The sequence below is a fragment of the Monocercomonoides exilis genome (assembly GCF_001643675.1).
Source record: "Monocercomonoides exilis strain PA203 chromosome Unknown scaffold18-1597598, whole genome shotgun sequence".
NCBI classification, from domain to species: domain Eukaryota; phylum Preaxostyla; order Oxymonadida; family Polymastigidae; genus Monocercomonoides; species Monocercomonoides exilis.
The window spans coordinates 366682-387804 of NW_027150563.1; the positions used below are offsets into that span (position 1 = coordinate 366682).

The window sequence follows — 21123 nt, forward strand, 5'->3', positions numbered from 1 at the left end:
CAAGTGCAACTGAACAGAATCGAACAACAGTTTCAACAAGAAAAACAGAATCAAATGAGAAACAAACGTCAGAAACATATAACGTTGATGATACTGAAAGCAAAAGCAAAAACAACAAAAATTCTTTGAATTCGTCAAAAACTTTAAAAATTCACATGAGAAATCCAAATCACAACATAATATCTTACATTTCCGTCATTGTGATAAAAACTAATTGTAAAATACCAAAGCAAAATTCTTGATTTATCTTCTGAATAAAAAAAATTCACTCTTCCGAATACCGTTCACAAAAACTTCACAAACAATCAAAAATGAATAAGAAGAAGAAGAAGAAGAAGAAGAAGAAGAAAATCTTCAATCTTCTTTTTCATTCAATGATGAAAGCATTGCTATGTTTTTATCCTCCTTCAAAGCATCTTTCTCTTCCTCCTCATTTTCAGACTCAACATAGGCATTCTCAACATCTTCATCATCGACGTACCAATATCCGATCGGATCATATTGATATTCATACTGCGAGTACTCATTCGAAGACATTTCTCCTGCATCCAAGCACTGAACAAGTTGAGTGAAACATGTTTCTTCTTCAACTTCCAATTCCAAAATGCCATTGACTTGCGGTTCATTCGCTTTCTCTTTCACTTTCACGTTCTTTTCTCTCTCTGAGTCTTCTTCTCTCTCTCTTGCAGCAGCATCGTCATCGCCATCGCCACCATCATTTGGATACATTCCACAAACAGGGCAAAGCTTTGGATCACATTTTGCATCCAGCCTTTTTCTCATCCGCTCTTCTTTTTCTGCTCGCAGCACATTTCCAGACAAGAGCGGAACAAAATGTGAATGCAACACATCAATCACTCCTTCTTCTTCGCACGCATCTGCCAATATCACTTTCAGCTCTCCTCTCAACTGCTCAGGAAGGCATTCGTAACTTTTTGGATACACTTCGCGGACTCTCACCTCAATTGGTCGGATGTGTGCACTCGAAGATAAGCACGCCCATCCATCCAAAAGCGTCTTTGCTGCCACCACTCTCAGCTTCTCGTTTGTCGTGTTGCACAGCAGCGAAGCTATCCTTCTCATGACGTCTCCTCTCATGCATCGCACAATTGTTTCTGAAGATTGCTTCACAAGCCCTATTTTGATGAGTGTGACTGTACACAGCTGAAACTTCGATATCATCTTTTCGATGCTTTTCTCTTCGCAATACAGCCCATCAATCATGTGCTGGAAGTTGGCGCAGCCCGAAGAATAAATGTCTGTGCAACCTCCATCCAAAAATCGGCTTCCAGGGAAAATAGCCTTCCACTCGTCTTCACTCCAGCTTCCGAACAAATAGCACAATGCTTTCTCCACAATCCTGTCCTGACAAGTGAACACATGAGCAAATGCCGAAACATGATCAGCTGAAAGCCTGCACAAGCACTCGAATGCTTTCAACGCTATGCTGCAAACAGCGCCACGTGAGTACACAGGCGGAATCCATTCGGGAGAATTGCATGTGGATGATCCAATGGATGCTTGTGCGGAATTGAATGCACTTGGATCTGGAATAAACGAATTCAGAGTTAAAATATTGTTCGTTTGGACTGCCTTGCCGAATTTCATATAAACTTTCAGCGACGACAGCTTTTTCACCATTTTCAATGCCTCCACAATCACAGAGTGAATGCTGTTCGACAAAAGCCCATGCAGCCATTTCCCAATCAACGCATTCGCATATTCCCCAATAAATGGCGTGGCTCCTGAAAAAAGTTAAATGCAATAAAATTAAACGATCATCCTTTTTAAAAAACAGCAGCAGCAACAACAACACACCGTAATTGACAGTTGCATTTTTGTAAAAGGAAATCGTGTTCAAGCATATATCTTCATCATCGCATTCGTTCAAATGGGCCAATTCATCTTCAATAGAAAATATTCTTTCGTCGCTTGATTGCATGGAAATAAAATTCGCCAGACGCATCGCCGACTCTGAAATATTCCCCTTTTCCTTTTGAAAGTGTTCTGCATTAAGATTTCTCGGACAAAAATTGGTCCCCATCCCTACAAGAACGCGAGCCGCCAAAACTTCGCAAGGACTTCCAAATTTCGCGCTTCTTTGTTCCAGTTTTTTCGTTATTTCTCTGTCTTGCCAATAATCACTGAACCCAGAAAATCGAGGCTTAAACGATTTTTGCAGGTGATACAGCCTTCTCAGCTGCGGCTCCAGCTCGCTTACTTCTTTCCTCATTATTTCTGTTTTTGAGCCATAAATATTCAGCAATTAATAATCATCATCTCAAAAAAACGATGTTTTCAAATTAATACCGTTTTTCAGATGCTGAATCTCCTTGTCCATGGGCATTGCATTGTTTGTTTCAAAGCCGTTTTCCGAGCCTTTTTTCAAATCATTGGCTTTTAACATAAATAAAGATATTTTCCAAAAATCAGATGAAATCGATTATAAGTATGGGGAATAGTTTTTTTTTTTTTTTTTTTTTTTTTTTTTTTTTTTTTTTTTTTTTTTTTTTTTTTTTTTTTTTTTGTTTTGTTTTGTTTTGTTTTTTGTTTTTTGTTTTTTGTTTTTTGTTTTATTTGTTGTTGATGTAGTAGTAGTAGTAAAAAATAACATTTTTATCAAAAAATTGATTCTTCGAATAATTCAAATATGATTTCATAAAATAAAAATTTCTTATAAATTTATAAATGCTGTTTTTGCATAACCTCTGTGACAAGACTAGTTGTGAATCCATTTGTATATCAAAACATATTGGAAAAAAAAGAGGGAAAAGGAAGGGAATGAAGAAAGGAAAATTAAAAGTTGGTATTTTTTAAGTAACATTTTTTTTCAATTCACAAATTTCATTTAATAAAATATGTGATTAAGAGGTTAGGATTATCAACAAATAAAAAAAATTATTATTTATATTCATCACTTTTTAAAAAAAGACAAATATATTTTTCACTTTGTTCTGACAAGAACATGAATTGTCAATTATTTCTTTATATTGTAAATGAAAATTATTATGACTGTGACTAATATTTCATAGTTTTTCCCATAATAATATCATTATTCCTGCAATATTTCTTTTCCATTTTCTGGAGTTTTATGAATTTTTTAAGAAATGTTTCGAATTGAAACCTGCATAAAAATTATTTATTTTTCATTTGTATAAGGATGAAGAGTGTATTGTCGGTTTGTTCCAGTTATTTTAATTCACGGAAAATAACTCATTTTGAAGGTAGGTGTAGCACAAATGTTTTTTTCCATTTTCCTTCCTGTTCAATAAATTATGTTTTTGCAGAAACTTCACTTTTTTTCCTAAGCCTTATGATATGAATGATAGAATGAAATGCTTATCAAAAAATGATTCATTCAAGGCCATTCCAAGAGACACCAGAGCAAAATAATAATATTTTGTGTTACTGTTTGTTTTTATTTTTGTTTCTTTTTGGCCAATTTCATTTGCCTCAGAAAGGCTGCATTTTGTTCGAAAATGCAAAAGAAATGAAAATCATATCATACTCGAAATAAGAATGAAAGCAGACTTCACAGCTTCACCAACGGAAACGTCAAAGAAATTGGAGGTTTCTGTTTATGTTTTCTCGAAATTATTTTTTTCACATGTGGATTTTAGGAACATTTTGTTCAATCGTCAAAAAAATGGATTATTTTGATAGTTGATTACAGAAAGATTTTAAATTCTTCGCAGATTGCGCAACGCCATAATTTGCATAGTAATGCATCAGGGGAAATGGAATATGGAAAATATTTTTCTGATAAGACAGTTCCTTTGATAAAGCAATCTCCTAATCTCAACTGATGAAATAATAAAGCAATTTTCAATGCTCAATTGAAACATGAATAAGCTGAATCGAGGTATTTTCGATGGAACAGGAAAATGCCTGAAAAATTCAGAATTTCATTGGATTGCTGATTGAGAATGACCTGAAACGAGTTTTATTCAAAAATAAACTGGCAATTTGAATTGTTTGGAAATGAAAATTCTGAAAGAAAATGTTGAATGCATCAAAGAAGAAAAAGACTTGAAAAAAGTTGATAAGAAATAGAAGAGAGAGAAAGGAGGATTATATGAAGAAACAAATGAAAAAAGGAAAGAACAGAGGATCTAACAACAAAAATCAGTTTCTCCATTGAAAAATAGGAACAAAGAATCTAATGAAGCAGGATTTAAAAAAAAAATAGGGTTTTAAAGGCAAGATCAAGGATTGAAACAATATTATTCAATGAGGCAAAAGCAATTGTGTGCAGCTTTGGAGCATACAGAATTATTTCTTGGTGTGGAAATTTTCATTTTCATCTTTTTTTGATATTTTTTTTTTTTATTTTCATTTGTGTTTTCAGGAATATTTGAAATCAAATGAAGAAAATATGGTGATATCAAATGAAAGAAAATAATTTAACGAAAAAGGAGATGAAGGGATGAGGAATTTCATTCAAATTGAAATTGTTTGGAGATACAAGAATCTTAATTATTGAAGAAAAAAAAGAAAAAATCTATTGAAGATGGCAGTTTCTTGGAATTAATATTAAAATTGAATGAACATGAAAAATAGTAATAAAAGCAGAGAATTGGATTCAGAAAATGGAAGTGGAGTATGAAATAAAATTTTTTGATGCTCCACAGGATAATGGGATATTATCAAAAATATGGGATCAAGAACCCATTATCATCATCGAAATAATGATTCTTTCTGTTTTTCTTGTGTGTTTGTCCTCAGTAATTTGTGGCAAAGAAATAAATGTTAGATTGAGAAATGAATATGAACATTTCTATGATCGTGGAATGGAGAAGAGTGGTATTTTTGGGAAGAGAAGTATTGTTCAAATGTTCTGCGAAATGCACAACTCATCAGTTGAAATGAAAGGGATGTTGCTTGAAAAGCCAGATGATTGCGTGATGTTCGAAATAAGAGCAGGATCATTGCTGCAGGTTGAGGGAAGTGTGTTTGTGAGAAAAAACGAGTGGAATGGTCATTATGTGAGGAATGGAGGGACATACTGGCTGATAAACACGACTTTGGGAATTGGGAATGGTCAGGAATGTAGAATGATAAGGAGTTTGGTGAAGATGGAAGGGTGTGATTTGTCTACGTTTTTTGTGAGAAATAGTGAGTTTGAGGATGTTGTATTTTGTGGGAATGGAGGAAGTTTTCTGAGAGATGGTTCAGGAAGTTTTGAATGCATTCAAAACTGTAGATTTGAGAATATCACAAAGAAATTTAGTGAGACAGAGGAAATGCAAACTGGAAAAGAGGGGATGATGAAGATGAGTTCAATGGAGGATTGTGATGTTGAAAGATCAATGAATGTGCTTGAGGGAGGGATTGTTAGTGGAACAGAAGGATCTGGTTCATTTTTGTGCAACAATTGCACATTTGTTCAGAATGAAAGAATGGATCAGAAAATGAGAAACACAGAAAGAAATTCGACAACTGAGACGCAGACCTATGAGAACGCTGAATGGAATGGATGTTTGGCTGAGTGTGGCGGAGCATTGTATGTGCATGACAACTCGAGTGCAACACTAAATATAAAGAATTCATCATTCACCAGTTGTGAAGCAACAAAGACATTCGGAGGAGGAATTTTTGGTATAAATATTTCTGAAATGCTTGTAAATAATAGCATATTTGATAAATGTAAATGTGCAATGCTTACAGGAGATGGAGGAGGGGGAGGATTGAGTTGTCGCCAGATTGGAATTCAAGCATTGGCATCTCATTGTCTTTTCAAAGAATGCTGCTCAGGAAATGATGGAGGAGGATTGAGTATTTGGCTTTGTGTATGCAACAAGCAGGACGTCTGTATTATGGACTGTTTGTTTGACAATTGCTGCGGAAACAATGGAAACAGCTCATGTGGAGGTGGTTGTGATGTTGTGAACACAAGTTCAAGAAAATGTTGTCAATCGTGTTGCTTTATGAATTGCTGTTCAAAAGGAGGAGGTGGCGGAATATGTGTGAACTTTTACAATACCTATCATGAAATGCAGTTATATTTCTGTTTTTTTCACAACAACACAGCTCAATTTGGAGGTCATGATGTTGTTTTATATCAAGCAACACAAAATCAAATTGATGAAACGTGCATTTCAACTCGAATGACAGATAACAGAGTTTCATCACAATGGGAATCAATTGAAGATAAAAGTTATTGGTTGAAAAATTCCGGGGGAAGAATAAGATATGTTAGTTGTTCAAAAAGTGATAACAATGCTAAAGATGCAAACTTTTGTGGCTTTCATGAAACATATCCATGTGCAACAATCAGTCATTGTCTGACTCAAATGATTGTGGGGTTTGTGGAGGAAATCAAGGTGTTGAATGGAACAGTTGTGGAAGGCAAAGGAGTTGATGTTGGGGAGACAACGATCTCTCTGAATGGAATTTTGCCATCTGGCTCAGCCATTGAAACGAAATTTGAATCAAATGGACTGAATTTGTTTTGTGTTGGAACTGGGAAATTGGTTATGAGCGATCTGTCTGTGATTCACAATTCTTCATTTGAAAACAACAGACAATGCAGATTGTTTGAGGTTCAAGGGTCTGGAGGGATCAATTTAGAGAGAATGAATATTTCGATGGATTCAGCTCATTCAGAAGAGGGGAGCATTCAGAATTCACTTGTGAAGATGGAAGGGGGAAGTTTGAAGATGAAAGATGTGAGATGGGGACAAACATTCAGCACCACAAGTGTGATATCTCTGTCTCAAGGATCGTCTGTTTCGTTGACTCTGGAAAACTGCACATTCAACAACATTGTGAGAACAACAGTCGGATCATCGCTGATGAATGTGGGTGAAGAGTTACATTCAATAACTCTTGATGGATGCACGATTGATGGCTGTGGGAGTGAAGACTCTGATTTTGGAGGAGGCATGATGGTTGAAATGGAAAGTGGGAATATATTTAGTATGAAAGGAGGTGTTGTGAAGAACTGCTATGCCTCAGCCACTCAAGGGAGAGGAGGAGGGATTGGGCTGAAAGTGAAAGACACAAATGCAGAGTTTCTAATTTCATCAGTATTTGAAGGAAATCGAGCAAAATTTGGGAGCGATATTTTTGTTGATTCGATCGATCTGGAGTCAACAGCAACAAGTGGGAAAATTGCCTCGTTAGCACCCTCATTTGATACAAAGAGCAAGATGCAAGGATTCAACAATGGAGATGAATCAGCTCCAATTCCGCTATGCGTTTATCTGATTCCTTTGCCAGAAGAGATTGTTGTGAGCAATGTTGATGCTTTTGACAATTCTTATTGTGGATATGCTGAAATTCCGTGTCTGACTCTGAAGCATTGCTTGACAAGGCAAGAAGAAGAAAAGAAGATTGTTATCTTTGGGATGGCGGAAGTGAACAGTGAGCTGACATTTGACTCCTTAAAACACACAATCAGAGGGAAAGATGGAAACAGTGGATGGAATGTTAACAGTGATTCGAATGGAGAAAAAGATAACATGATTACAGTCAGTGCAAATGCGAATATGAGCTCACTTATTTTTTCTGTTCCTTCTGTTCTCCAAAGTCATGAAACATTCTTCAGTTCCGCATCACATTCATTTTCGCTTGAAAGCTGCTCACTGAATTTTCAAGACCCTCAGTCAGCGTTGTCTTTTGTATTTTTGTCCGTACCAGCAGGTGAGGTTTCTGTTTCATCCTTTGTTGTATTGCACTTGACTATTGGGAATTGTCCGTTGATAAGTGTTGATGGAAGCAATGCTGCTGGTACATTCACTTCCCTGAGTGTTGAGGATATAAGCTCGACAGCTAATGGTGTTTTGTTTGGAGTGGTGAATGGAGCATCTTTTTCAATTGAAGATTCAACGCTTTCAGTTAAATCATCCTCACAAACAGAAGTACAAGCAGCAGGATCAATTCGAGTGATTTCAACAAATTCAGCAAAGTTGCTGAAGCTCACAAACAATACAATGAGCGGATTCAAAGGAGATGGAGGAAACGGAGGTGCAATTGAATGCACGCTTGGGAGAGATTGCGAACAGGAAATAGTTGGAGGAATGATATCTTTATGTGAGAGCAATGGAGGAAATGGAGGAGGATTGTGGGTTGAAATGAAAGAAGGATCATCATTCACCGTGGGTAATATAACGGATGCTGACAATAAACAAGAGACGACTTCAAATGATGAAGGCAATGTGCTCCAGCTTTTGAGATGCAAGGCAATACAAACAGTAGATGGAGAGCACGGATATGGAGGAGGGATTTATCTTCATTTGGATGATGGTGCGAGTTCATTCATTTTGAAGGATGTGTCATTTTCTGGATGCGATGCCAGACATGGGAAAGAAGTCTTCATCAATGCAAATGATCTTTCGAGTGTGATTGACAGAAGATCGATTGGATTTGAAGTTGATTTGGATGATTTGACGAAGCTAAATGGGTTTGAGAAATCAACGCTGAATGAAACATTTGCAATACCGCTTGTGGTGTATCTGTGGAACAACTTTTCAGCTCCAGCGTTTGTGGGAGGATCTTTTATCTATGATTTTTCGATGTGTGGATATGAAGCATTTCCGTGTTCGACTATTTTAAAGGCAGTATCACTCCACTTTGAAGGGAAGAAAAAGGATATCTCAATTTGTGAGCCATTTTCATTTGATGAGGAATTGGATTTGACTTCAAACGAATGGAGCATCAATGGAAAGGAGAAAAGAATAAAATGTGAAGTTTCTGAACAGAAAGAGGGAGCACAAAATGGACTGATTGAAAGCTCAGTCAGTGTGTTTGTGGCTGGAATTATCTTTTCTTTGAAGAAATCACTGACTAATCATGAAAGTGTGTTTCAGTGTCATTCAAAGAAACTCACATTGAGCAATTGTGGGATGGAAGGAGGGACTGAGACTGTTTCGACTGTGTTTGTGAAGGCTGTTGGAGGGGTTGTGGAGGTGAGTGAGTTTGGATCAGAGAATATGAAAATTGGAGATTCATCATTTTTCGTTGTTGAAGGTCATTCTGGAAGTATTCCTTCGATGAATATGACGAAGAGTGATTTTTCAGAAATCACATTTGCTGATGGGTGTGTTGTTGAGCGCCACGAGGGGATTATTGAAGAGATGTCGGGATGTATGTTTTCATCGATCACTCGTTCGAAGGGAAGTGGAGGATGCATCAGCATTGCAAACAATGAGGATGATGATGGAAGAGATTTCAAAGTGGAAATAGATGACTGTACATTTGATGGATGTGCTGTTGAAGAAGAGGAAAATGAGATTGGAGGCGGTGCACTCTTTTGTGAGGCATCTTCAAAAACGAATCTTTTGATTAATTTGTGTAAGTTTTATTGTTGCACAGCACCAAATGAAGGGAATAGAGTTGGATATGGAGGAGGAATAATGTTGAACTTGTTGAATGAAAAAGAAGCAGTATTTGTAATATCCTCACCAACTTTTTCGTATGATAAGCCAAACAATGCAAAATATGGAAAAGACCTGTTTGTTTCATCTCCATCACTTATCAACAGCATCAAAAACGAAACACTTCCATTTGTGAAAGATAGATTGGAGATGCTGACCGAAGACTCGATGAGAGGGTATGATGGAGAAAACAGAGAGTGTGCAATTCCACTGATCTATTTCTGGAAAGAGATTGGTTCGAATGTACTTGTTGCAAGAGGAGGAAATAATGTGGTTGTATGTGGACTATATGAGTTTCCGTGTGAATCTGTTGATTATGGCATGAAGAGAGGGAGTAGTTTGGGGATTGAGTCGATTGTCATTCAAAGGACTTGTGATGTGAGGAGTAAAATGCGTGTGAATGGGATGAGGCTGGAAGGAACAAATGGCGAAACAGACAAAATCCAATTTATTCAAACACTTGAAGGGGATGAGGATGTTGTTGTAGAGTGTAAAGGGATTGTTCGATTCAAAGAAGTGGGAATTCTGATTCCCAGTGCCTTTGACAACGAGGCAAATATCCTCATCTGGATGGGAACTGATTCAATCAAAACGACTATTGTGTGCTGTTCTATTCACATGAATGACAATGCTGAGGGTGAATTGACATTTGGATTGGTAAGTGCCACAAAAGGAATTGTTGAGATCGAAAAGACAAACATAGTTGGATTCTCAACGATGAATGAGATAATGAACATATCAGTTGGATGTGCGATAACGATGAACGATGTAGCTTTTGAAGATATTTCTTTGAGTGGGAAAAGTGCCCTGACAATGAGTGAAAGTGTGATTTCCAAAAGTGGAAATGATAATTCAGAAGAAATATGGAATGTTGTGTTTGAGCAATGCACATTTACGAATGTGAAAAATAATTTAACAAACAACCCTTCACTGCTTTTCTGTGATGTGACAAATGAAGTGAGATTGAAAATGGAGAATTCCACAATTGATGAATGTGGATCGGCAAACTCGAATGAAGGAGGAGGATTGTTTTTCCTTCTCAATGAAAGATGGAGCTTGGAAATGAATAGCACAAATGTTACAGACTGCTTCTGTTCGAACAATGGGAGAGGAGGAGGATTGTTTTTAAAAACACAAAGTGTTGCAAAGAAGGCATTGCCATTTGTGCTGTCGAACATCACATTCAAGGTGAATGTTGCACTGAAAGGTAGAGATGTGTTTGTGAAGTGCACAGACCTTGACTCGCAGATAAGTGAATCACAGTTCCTGATAAACTTTGGGGAGCCGTTTGTGAAGGAGCTGGCGATATGGGGATGCACATCAGATGATTATGGGGATGAAGAGGATCTGCTGGGAAGGGTGTATGTGTTCAGGAGCGAATTCATATTTGTGTCTTCTATTGTGGGAAACAACAGCAACAGCAAGAATTGTGGGGAAATGAAGAGTGCATGCTCATCGTTGAACGTTGGTGTGAGCCACGTTATTCCTTCAGATTATTCTCAACTATATATCTGGAATGAGACAACACTAACTGGTTCATGCTCGGCTGAGAAGGTGACAATCAAATCGATGGAGGCAAGCAGGAATGCTGAGATAAAAGTGAATGAGGTCGATTTGGCTGATGAAGGAGCTTTGACAACTTCAGAGTATGTTCGACTTGAGAAAGTGTTGTTTTTTTTTGATGGGGCACAGAATGTTGCTTGTTCGTGTTTAATTCACCAATTGAATGGATCTCTTATTCTGGAATCTGTTTCGTTCAAATCAGAGAGCAGAACAACAGAGAATTTTCAAACCATTTTCAGTTTTTCTCTAATCGCTGTTGAAAATGGGATATTTGAGGTGGAAAAGTGCGATGTTAGTCATTTGAAATTCTCGAAGCCTATGTTCCAGATATTGATTTCAGAAAGAGCAACATTTGAAGATCTGACTGTTTGCAATGTCCAATGCAAGAGTTCGGTAATTGAATGTAGAAAGAACGAGAAAGTGATGATTTCAAAGTTGTCAGCCACAAATATCTCTTTGCAAAATGAAAGTCTAATTTCATTTGAAAATGACCATTCTTCACTCGTTTTATCTTTGACGTTATCATCATTCTCAAACATCAGCCTGTTGTCTACTGGGTCTTGCATTGCTTGTACAACTCAACACATGACTAACTTCGAGATGTGCAACTGCTCTTTTCATGAGTGCACATCAGAGTCATCAAAGGGAAGCCAAGTGGCGATAGCATTGGTAGAGGAGATATTTATCGAATCGTGTTTATTTGAAGGGAATCTTGCTTCAGGAACAGAAAGGAATGAGATTTCTGATGAAGTGTGCCAATGGAATGGGTCAGTTGTTGACTTGTCGATGAGTGAAGCAGTTGTGAGAGACACCACGATTTGCAACTCATCGAAGGGAGGAATGAGTGCGAGTGGAGGATCTGTGACGATTGTGAAAGGGGAGTTTGTAAATAACAATCCTTCGATTGCAAATTACATATCATTGAAAAGAAACATTATCTGTTCAGATTCTGGAACATTGAATGTGATGAGTTTGAAAGGAGGAGATGGACTGTTGTCAAACACATCACTTTGGATTCTGAATGAAGGATGCAATTTAGAGGGAATTATTTCTGAAAGGGTATTTCCATTCTTCATTCCAGTGTTGGAGAGCGTGGAAGCAAAAGAAGAGGCAGATAGAATGAAACTGACATTCAAAGGGATGCTTCTTGTTCCATGCAACTTGTCATTCGCAGTTATGAAGAGAAAAGGAGAAGAGAAAGAGATTGAAAAACATGATTTTGATTCAAATGGATTCCTGTCAGAAAGAGAAGTTGAAGGAAGTGTGGAAAAAGATCTCATCAGCAGTTGTGGAGATGATGTTGAGGTGAGTGTGTGCGTTCTGTTTGGGGATGCAGAGTCTCCTTCATCAACACAGTCATTTATTCTGAAGAATGCAAGTGAAACAAATCAAAAAGATGATGAAAAGATTGTTGAAGGAGGAAAAGGAGGAAAAGAAGGTAAATCCTATTGGTTGTTGATTGTGATTATCATGGCAGTTATTCTTGTGATTGTTCTTATCGTTGCAGTTGCATTTATTGTTCGATGGAGGAAAGCAAAGAATGAGAATAAAGATCTGAGAGAGATTGTGAACGATAACATCAGAAAAGATCCGAAACTGATCGAGATGGTGACGATGGAGATGTCGCCTGAGGAGCAGTGGAGGAGAGCTGAGAGGGAGGCAGAGAAGAAGAATGAAGAGAGGATAAAGAAGAGGGTGTATGCGAAAAGCTTAGGACACTCTGAATCATCGGAGCATCTTCTTTCTGAAAGCGGATCAACTGAATACATTTTGGGAAGAGACTCAGACAAGATTCCTCAATGGATGCTGGAGAAAGTTGAAGATGATGAAGAGACAAGAAAGAGAACACCATCACCATCGATCTCATCAACTTCAACAACTGATTCAGATTCCACATTTATCCGACCAGAGAGCATGTGTCCAACCACCTCATCGATGTCGAATCTGGTGGATGCCATGGCCTGTTCATCCCCTTTTGAGAAGCTGATTGTGGACTTGAGAGATTCACTGTTCATGCTGCTTCATGGGCTGAATAAGACAAAGGAAATGCCGATTGGAACTCTGCAGGAGAGAGAGCAGACAGCTTCCCAGGTCTTGTTCTGGGTGGCTAATCTCTCTCTTCATTCATTTGATGAAATGGAAAACAAGCTTCAGTCATTGGCCAATTTGAGTCCTCACATTGTATTGTTCTCCGAACACATGGTGATCTGCATTGTGATGCATTCGGACTTGTTGCCAGATGATGATTCAGATTCCTCATCCATTTCATCATCAACTGTTGTAACATCTGTCAGTGATGATGATGATGAATCCCTTCCTTCATCTGCCTTTGAGGATGAGGGAATTCTCAAAAAAGAGTGTCTGAGGTGGAAGGCGCCAGAGCTGCAGATGAACAAGAAGATGGGGGCAACAAAGAAGTCGGTTGTGTTCTCGATTGGGATGATGCTGTGGGAGTGTCTGACGCTGCATATCCCGTTTGGGGAATATGAGGCAGAGACAGCTGGTGAGAAGATAAAGAATGGGGAGAGGCCGAACATAGGAGTGATTGAGACAAGCGGTTTTATTGAGACGACGAAAGCATGTGTGAAGCTGCAGGCAAACAACAGACCCACACTTGTGGAGCTGAAGCGAGAATTCTTCGGGCACTTCCCGAAAGAAGCGGTGGCTTTAACAGTGTCTGATGCAGTCAATGATGAAAAGCTTACGGATGCAACTGGAGGAAGTGATGTTTTGAGCGGTAGCTGGTGCGATGCATCATTTATGTAGTTCTTGTTTGAGTTGTTGAAGTAGAATTCTAATGTGAGAAAGGATGTGAATGAAATCTTCGAATTAGTTAACAAAAGCATTGAACGTTTGAAAGAAAAGATTTACTAATTCAGAGTGAGTGAGAATCGGAATTGTGGTGGCGTTCTGAAATAGAAATGAATGTTTTGTTATTGTGAGAGTTAGACAATTGCATTGATGTTCTTTTGTTGTGGTTTCCGAATCGCATGATAAATGAAAACAGTTGATCATCATGATGATTGGGTGTTAGTATTTATTGAATTTTTAATTCAAATGAAATAAAAAATTAATTGTCTATTATGCATTTGAAACATAAAAATTTATCTGAGTGAAATTAAAAATGACGAAACTTGAATATGAATTTTATTTTTTCGTTATAATTCTCAAATAAAAAATAATTATTTGTTTTTGGAACAATCATGAGAAGAGCGAGAATGAACTCAAACACCTGAAGAAAAAGTATCGAACAGAAAATGATTCGAAATCATTAAAGATTCTTGAATAATTAAGTAATATTCACAAAATGTACCAAAATGAAAACAGAAATAAATGATGAATTTATGCGAAAATTGTTTGTTTCATTTTTAATTAATCAAATTTTGTTCAATTTCTTTAGACTAAAATTTTTAATTTTTCGATGAGCATTCAACGTCAAAAGAAAATCATCAAAAAACCCACAAACGGTGAATATATGGGTGATCATTTTTGAAATCATATTTTTTCATTCATAAATTTCGGTTCGAAAAATACACTTTTTCAATAATCAATGAACACTGAAAAGTGCCTAGGCTCATTCAAGACATATTCATCTTTATTTCAGATAACATATTTGTTTGTGAAACAGAAATGATAATCTTAGCATTTAAATACAAAATCTCTTCCCAAAAACTAACAATTTTTGAATAATCATCACCCAGAAAAAAGTTATGATTTCAAAAATAATCACTCATATGTCTAACTTTTTTTGAAAAGTTTTTTTTGTTTAATTTTCAAATAATATAACAATTTCATATTACTATTAAATTTCTGTTCCCACTCACCAAATTTCGCTTTCATGAAAACAATATTTCGACAACGTTTTTATTTCCATTTTTGTGAAGTTTCGTGAGTGGGAACAGAAATTCGATTAAAAATATGAAATTTTATGTGAAATTGGAAAATTTTTCTAAAGGAACTTTTTATAAAAATTTAGACAATTTTCTCACAAAAATTAATAATTGGGTGATTATTTTTGTAGTCATATTTTTTCATACAAAAAATTCAGTGCAAAAATATTTCTTGAATATCAATTAAAAATAATATGAAAAGTGAAAAGGTTTATTGAACACATTTTAATCTTCAATTCGGAAAAAACATTTATTTCAAAATACAATTATCATGCTTTTTCTCTTTAGTATTAAAATTTTCTTTCAAAAAACCAACAGTCATTGAAAAGTCAACACCCCGGAAAAAGATATGATTTTAAAAATAATCACCCAATTACAGATATTCATTTTTCCACAGATGTTAAAGAATAAATAGACAAAAGATTACAAAATTTTTTATCGCAATTCGGAGAGGGTCATCTTTTTATTGGAACTTTATTCTTTATTGGCACCAAAAATTATTTTAAAAAAAATGAAAAACACATCAATATAATACAAAACTTTAATCAATTACTCTTTTTGCTCTTATTTTTCCATTTTCATGGTAAAGTGGTCAGATTTATCACTTGTTTCATCGTTATCATTCATTATTTTTCTGAATGAACCTTTTATTTTTTTCTCCAAGGGCAATTCTTCTTCTTCAATTTCTTTTTCATTTTCAACATTTACTTCAATTTCCTTTTCTTTTTCTTTAATTTCCATCTTGTGTTTTTCATTATATTCATCCCATTCATCAAGAAGCTTTTATTTTGTGATTTCTTTTCCGAAAAGGTCGAAATATTGTGAATGAGAAGGAATGAAGTATTGAGAAGACTGAGGAAGTTTCATTAGCACAGATCCAGATCCATTGCTGAGGACTCCGCTGTTAACGAAGGCTTTTTTGATCACAGATGGTGTGAATGCTGTGTGAAGGGCTTGTGGCAACACATCTGCAACAGCTGTTCTTTTTGAAGATGAGGAGGTGGATGATGGGGAGCTGTAATTGTTTGAAAGCTCCGACTTCAATACTGCAAATACGCCTCTGTCCAGCGGTTGCGATATTTGTGAAGTATGTGGAACGAAGGTGACGACGTCTATTTCGGTTTCTTTGAACTGTCTCCATTTCGTTGGATCAGCATGTGATGAGTGCGAGTCAAGGAGAAGAAGGCAACGATGAAATTCCTTCAAGAAGCGTTTTCTTCTGTCAACGATAGCTGGCAGCAGGACTGTTAAGGCGTATTTTTTGAATGCTGTATTGTCCATCCAACCGTTTGTGTTTAGCCAAATGTCAAGCGACGGCGTCAACAGTGTTGTAAGTTCTTTCGGAAGAGTTGCGCTCGGCCACAGCACGACAGACGGAAGCGAGAAGCCATCAGCAGCGATTCCAGCAACGAGAGTTGCATTCGGCATCCGTTCTGCAGTCTTTTTGAACCCTGCTTTCTCATCTGCGGGATAAACAACAACACAATATGAAGAAGTTGGAATTCGAAGCGAAGATTCATCTATATTGAAGATTAATTCCTCTGGATATTTATTTTCATTGTGTAATACTTGTAATTCCGTATACCACGGCTTTAGGACTTTCTGACAAGATGCTGCAAGTCTGTTAATATCAACTTGCTTTGGCAGCGATTACTTTGATTCAGGATGTCTCTGTTTGAAGGTGGGTGATTATTTTTGAAATCATATCTTTTTCCGGGGTGTTGACTTTTCAATGACTGTTGGTTTTTTGAAAGAAAATTTTAATACTAAAGAGAAAAAGCATGATAATTGTATTTTGAAACAAATGTTTTTTCCGAATTGAAGATTAAAATGTGTTCAATAAGCCTTTTCACTTTTCAAATTATTTTTAATTGATATTCAAGAAATATTTTTGCACCGATTTTTTTGTATGAAAAAATATGATTTCAAAAATAATCACCCAGGTATTTACTGTCTTTTGAGTTACGGTCTTTTTCTTCTTTTCTTCATTTTCTCCTTCTTCTTCACTATCGTTAATTGTATTTTCCATCGAAATTCAAATTAATCTGGTTTGCAATTCAAATATCAATTGCAAACCTGATTGTGAGCTTTTCGCAATGTGAGGCTTGTCTCAGATCGAGATTCAATTGTAACTTTTTCAAAGAATTGCTTTTCTTTTTCGCCTCTTATAATTGGTTGATGCCCAACTTTTGCAATCAGCCTGCCATTTTTTTATAGCTTTAACAGCGTGCTCCAAAGATTTTTTGCTTATTCCACCGTATTTGACTCCATCGACCAGCCTGACAATATTTTCATTCACAATGTGTGCAATCCTTACCAATCTTGTTTCATATTTTCTGTAATGTGATGTAGACATTGCTTCCTTCAGCCGCTTCTTCTCCCCTTCAGCTTTCTTTTTCACTAGTAATTTCTTTATATATTAAGTGTAATGATCATTAACATATTTTTTCATTTATTAATTCTCATTGAAGAATTTTGATTTAATTTTTAAATTTTTGAATGAATTAGAAATATATACAAACCTTTGCGCAGTCCAATTTCTCATGAAAGCTCAATGGAAGGACTTGAACCCCCCCTTCCCCCCATGAGAAATTGGATTTCTTTTTAAATTCAAATATTAGAATACTTCACATTTGTTTTTGCTCCAAAAATGTTTTTAAAAATATCATTTGCGGGTAAGATTAATTTTTATAAAAAATAAAAGTGCTTATTAAAAGAAGACCCTTTTAAAGAAAAGCTAGGTTGGCTGTTAAATGCAATTATAATTAAAAACAAAAATCCTCAATTTCTCAATAAAGAAAAAAAATTAAAATATAAATAGATAAATAAATATTAAGATAGATAGAAAGATAGAAAATAAAAATTAATTTAAAAAAATGTAATTTAAATGAAAAAATCAACTAATTGAACAAAATAAGTCAAAAATGCAAATAATTATGTAGAAAGCCATTTTTCCTATCCGGCAGTGAGCAATTACAAACAAAAAAAGTTCTAACACACAAATAGCCCCATTCATACGTCCACATAAAGTGTGGTTTAAAAGAATCAGAATAAATATGAAGTGAAGGTGTTGTAACGAAATTTTCATATGAATCCGAGACAAAGAAGGAAATTTTCTTAAGATGTTGAATTGATTTTAGTCAGATTTCAGTGTTTGAGAATTTTTATTAAACAATGAGCAATCAAATTATTCAATAATGAGGCACAAATTATTGATTAAGAATGAACATTTACTGTTTTCCATTTTCTTTTCGAAATTTTGCACCAATAAAAATACATGTTTCACAATTCGTTTTTTTCTTCAAATTAAAAACGGATTGAAAAATTTTGGTGATTATTTTTGAAATCATATTATTTCTGTTAAAATATTCGATTTGAAATTTTGTTGGCATTTTTATTAATGTACATTGAAAAGTAATAACACCATCTGAAAAATATTGTCATAAATGCATCTTTAACGTTTTCTTTTGTATCAATTGCAATATAAAAATTATGGAAAATAATAAATTTCTAGCCATTCACAAAAGATAACCATCAATCAAACTATCCGGAAAAAGCTATGATTTTTTAAATAATCACCCATTAATTCAAATAAATGAAAGTTTTTAACACTTTTTTTGTAATAACTACATTATTTAATCAATTATCACACAAAAAAAGAAAACAAGGTTTTATTGTCAAAACACCTATTCACAATAAAAAAATACAATATTATTTCTCAATTTCGAATGATATCGAACAAAAGAATTATTACTATTGAAATCCACACTTCTTTTTTGTGTGAATTTCAAATGCATATATTATCAATGGAAATAAGCTATTCATGCAATTGCTGTAAATGTCATTATTGTTCAAAAGCACAAGAAAAAATGGAATTTTTGACAAATATATCTTCAAAAAAAGTTATCACTTTTCAATGTTCATTTTCAAAAAATTTTGAGTAATTTTTAAACAAGAACTAAAAAAACATTGCTTCAAAAAAAGAACTCACGGATAATCAAAATGAAGGGTTTATTTTTCAAATAGTGATTACTTTCAACACTGTCCCAATTGTGTTTAAATCCAAAGTTGTGTGTTTAAAACTTTATTTTATAATTTTCATAATTAAAATTATAAGAATTATTATGAACTGAGTTCTTTTTTGGATGAAAAATAGCATCAATTAAAAAATAAATCGAATTTTTACAAATCGAATTATGAAAAATATATCAATAGATTCCAAGCGAAGATTGAACAAAGGATTAATTGTTCGATTATTATATGATTGGTTCCATAATTTTTATGTTGCCAGTTGTGACGATAGCTGTGCAATATGATTGATTTGAGTTAAAGATTGGAAGGAGTTCAAAATCAGTAGATAAATTGTGAAATAAAAATTTATTTCTAAAGAAACCGTTTATTTCGAGATTCCCCAGTAATTTTAAATAAAAGGCAGTGTTTTAAAGAAAAACAATTTTTTTTCAATTGAGACCTGAAAGTCATGCATTTATCAAAAAACAATGTTTTGAAGGTTGAAGTTAAAAATGCATCAACATTAAATATTGTGTTGTGCATTTCCCTTATTAAACATTTTTCGCAAGTTTTCCAAAAAAGTTTGATCTTTTCACATGGAAGTGGAAAAATGAAGTTTTTTCGCATAATAATGAATTTCATAATAAACACAAATGTTCATTGAACATTAGCATCTATCTGAAAGATAAGTTTTTCTTAAATCTGTTGAGTTTCTCTTTTTTGGTATTTTGAACTTTCTGTATTTTAGTGAAACAACGAAATAATCAAAAACGATTGGTTTACGCTAAACCAACAAATAACATTTCACAATATTATTTAAACACTTTTCTTATTTTGAAAAATTTGCATTGATTAATATTCATTTATGTGAATAATCAAATCATTTTCAAGGTTTCTCGACACATATGGATTGAAAACAAAAATGCAATTAAAACCTGTGTGAGCATTTTATTTGCAATATTTAATGAGTTTGCACCTTTTAATTCATTTTTTTGATTATGAAGAAACACATATTCAGAAAAAATTTCTTTATGTGAAGCTTTGTAACTGCAACGCTTGCTTGAATCAAGGATGTGGTAATTGCACAATATACGACAGTTTATAAAAATCTGTGTGGATGATTGTAATATTGTTGTTAACTGTTTCATAAAGTGATTATGTCTTTCTTTTGTGCGGAAACTTTTATTTTCAAATGAATCAAATTGTTATTTCCCTGTAAATTGGTATTGATCAAATATTTTTTACATCAATTATATTCAACGACAATCAAAATAAACAGATTAATAATTTAAATTCGACTGGAATGCACTCAAATATGCTTTGAACATATTCAATTTGACTTGACACCAATTTGAATAGAGCATTTTTTTATCAATGATAAATAATTTTTATATTTAATAAAATTGAGCAATTTATGCAACAGAATTAAATCCTAACAAGTTGATTTTGGATAAAACCCTAACATTAATACTGTGATAAAAAAAGCGAACAAATAAAAACCCTAAAAAAAACTCATTCATTTCATTAAAATTGAACAGGATTTTTGAATATCACGAAAATTGAAAATACCATATTTTGCAGTTTCCGCACACAATAGGCAGAAAAAATCTTATGTGCACAATGTGGTATCATGATAGCTGTGACATATGACTATTTTGTGACCGGTCGTATCTTGTGCATTAACCAAGGATGTTGATAACACACAAAATAATACACTGGTTTGATATCATTGCTGAAACAAAATCTTGATTGAAAAATATTTTTTCTTGTAATTTTTGCAAAACTGTTTTCGGAATGAAAAACATTTCTAAAAGGATGGACAAAGACAGAAAATCCTTGGAATGAATTCTTTGATTGAAGAAAAGAATGAAAAAGAATTTGTATCAGCTTTCACAAAAGGAGCTGTTCAACAAAATTTAAAAATTGATCAAAGAAAGGAAAATATCAGTCGAAAATGCGTTATTCGTGATGAAGCACATGGGATTTTGCAACGCGCTATTAGACATGATAAACTTCGGTTTTTTGTTTTCTTCGTTAAACGAAAGATTTGAAAAGATGATTGTTAATGAACAGAAGAGAAAAGATGAAAAGAACGAAAAGCTTCAAACGTATCTTTGCGAATGCTATTTTTTGTTAAACATTGTTACTTCGTAACAATTGATATCTGTTTGTGTACCCTATCTTCTGAAAGCTGTGTTGAAGAAAGATGAAAACGAGGAAGCTCAAAAAGAAGTGGAAATTGTATTGCTGGCTATGAGCAATATTCGATATTGTGTATGAAC

The 21123-nt window shown here is 34.6% G+C and overlaps 4 protein-coding genes across 4 annotated transcripts; 2 read left to right on the forward strand and 2 right to left on the reverse strand.

Annotated features, from left to right (window-relative positions):
- Window positions 1-335: 335 nt before the first annotated feature.
- MONOS_9097 (uncharacterized protein) lies at window positions 336-2407 on the reverse strand (the record flags this gene model as incomplete). Its single annotated transcript, XM_067879560.1, has 3 exons — window positions 336-1745; window positions 1819-2238; window positions 2311-2407. 3 exons carry the CDS (start codon window positions 2405-2407, stop codon window positions 355-357), a joined length of 1908 nt encoding a protein of 635 aa, XP_067728752.1. The 3' UTR covers window positions 336-354.
- Window positions 2408-3519: 1112 nt separating this feature from the next.
- MONOS_9098 (uncharacterized protein) lies at window positions 3520-3806 on the forward strand (the record flags this gene model as incomplete). Its single annotated transcript, XM_067879561.1, has 2 exons — window positions 3520-3570; window positions 3621-3806. The coding sequence occupies 2 exons, from the start codon at window positions 3520-3522 to the stop codon at window positions 3804-3806; spliced, it is 237 nt and encodes a 78-aa protein (XP_067728753.1).
- A 984-nt stretch (window positions 3807-4790) lies between these two features.
- MONOS_9099 (uncharacterized protein) lies at window positions 4791-13706 on the forward strand (the record flags this gene model as incomplete). Its single annotated transcript, XM_067879562.1, has 3 exons — window positions 4791-5598; window positions 5668-5823; window positions 6031-13706. 3 exons carry the CDS (start codon window positions 4791-4793, stop codon window positions 13704-13706), a joined length of 8640 nt encoding a protein of 2879 aa, XP_067728754.1.
- Window positions 13707-15613: 1907 nt separating this feature from the next.
- Window positions 15614-16258, reverse strand: MONOS_9100 (putative DDE superfamily endonuclease; the record flags this gene model as incomplete). The annotated part of the gene is made up of 1 exon (XM_067879565.1): window positions 15614-16258. One exon carries the CDS (start codon window positions 16256-16258, stop codon window positions 15614-15616), a length of 645 nt encoding a protein of 214 aa, XP_067728755.1.
- Between the last annotated feature and the right edge of the window lie 4865 nt (window positions 16259-21123).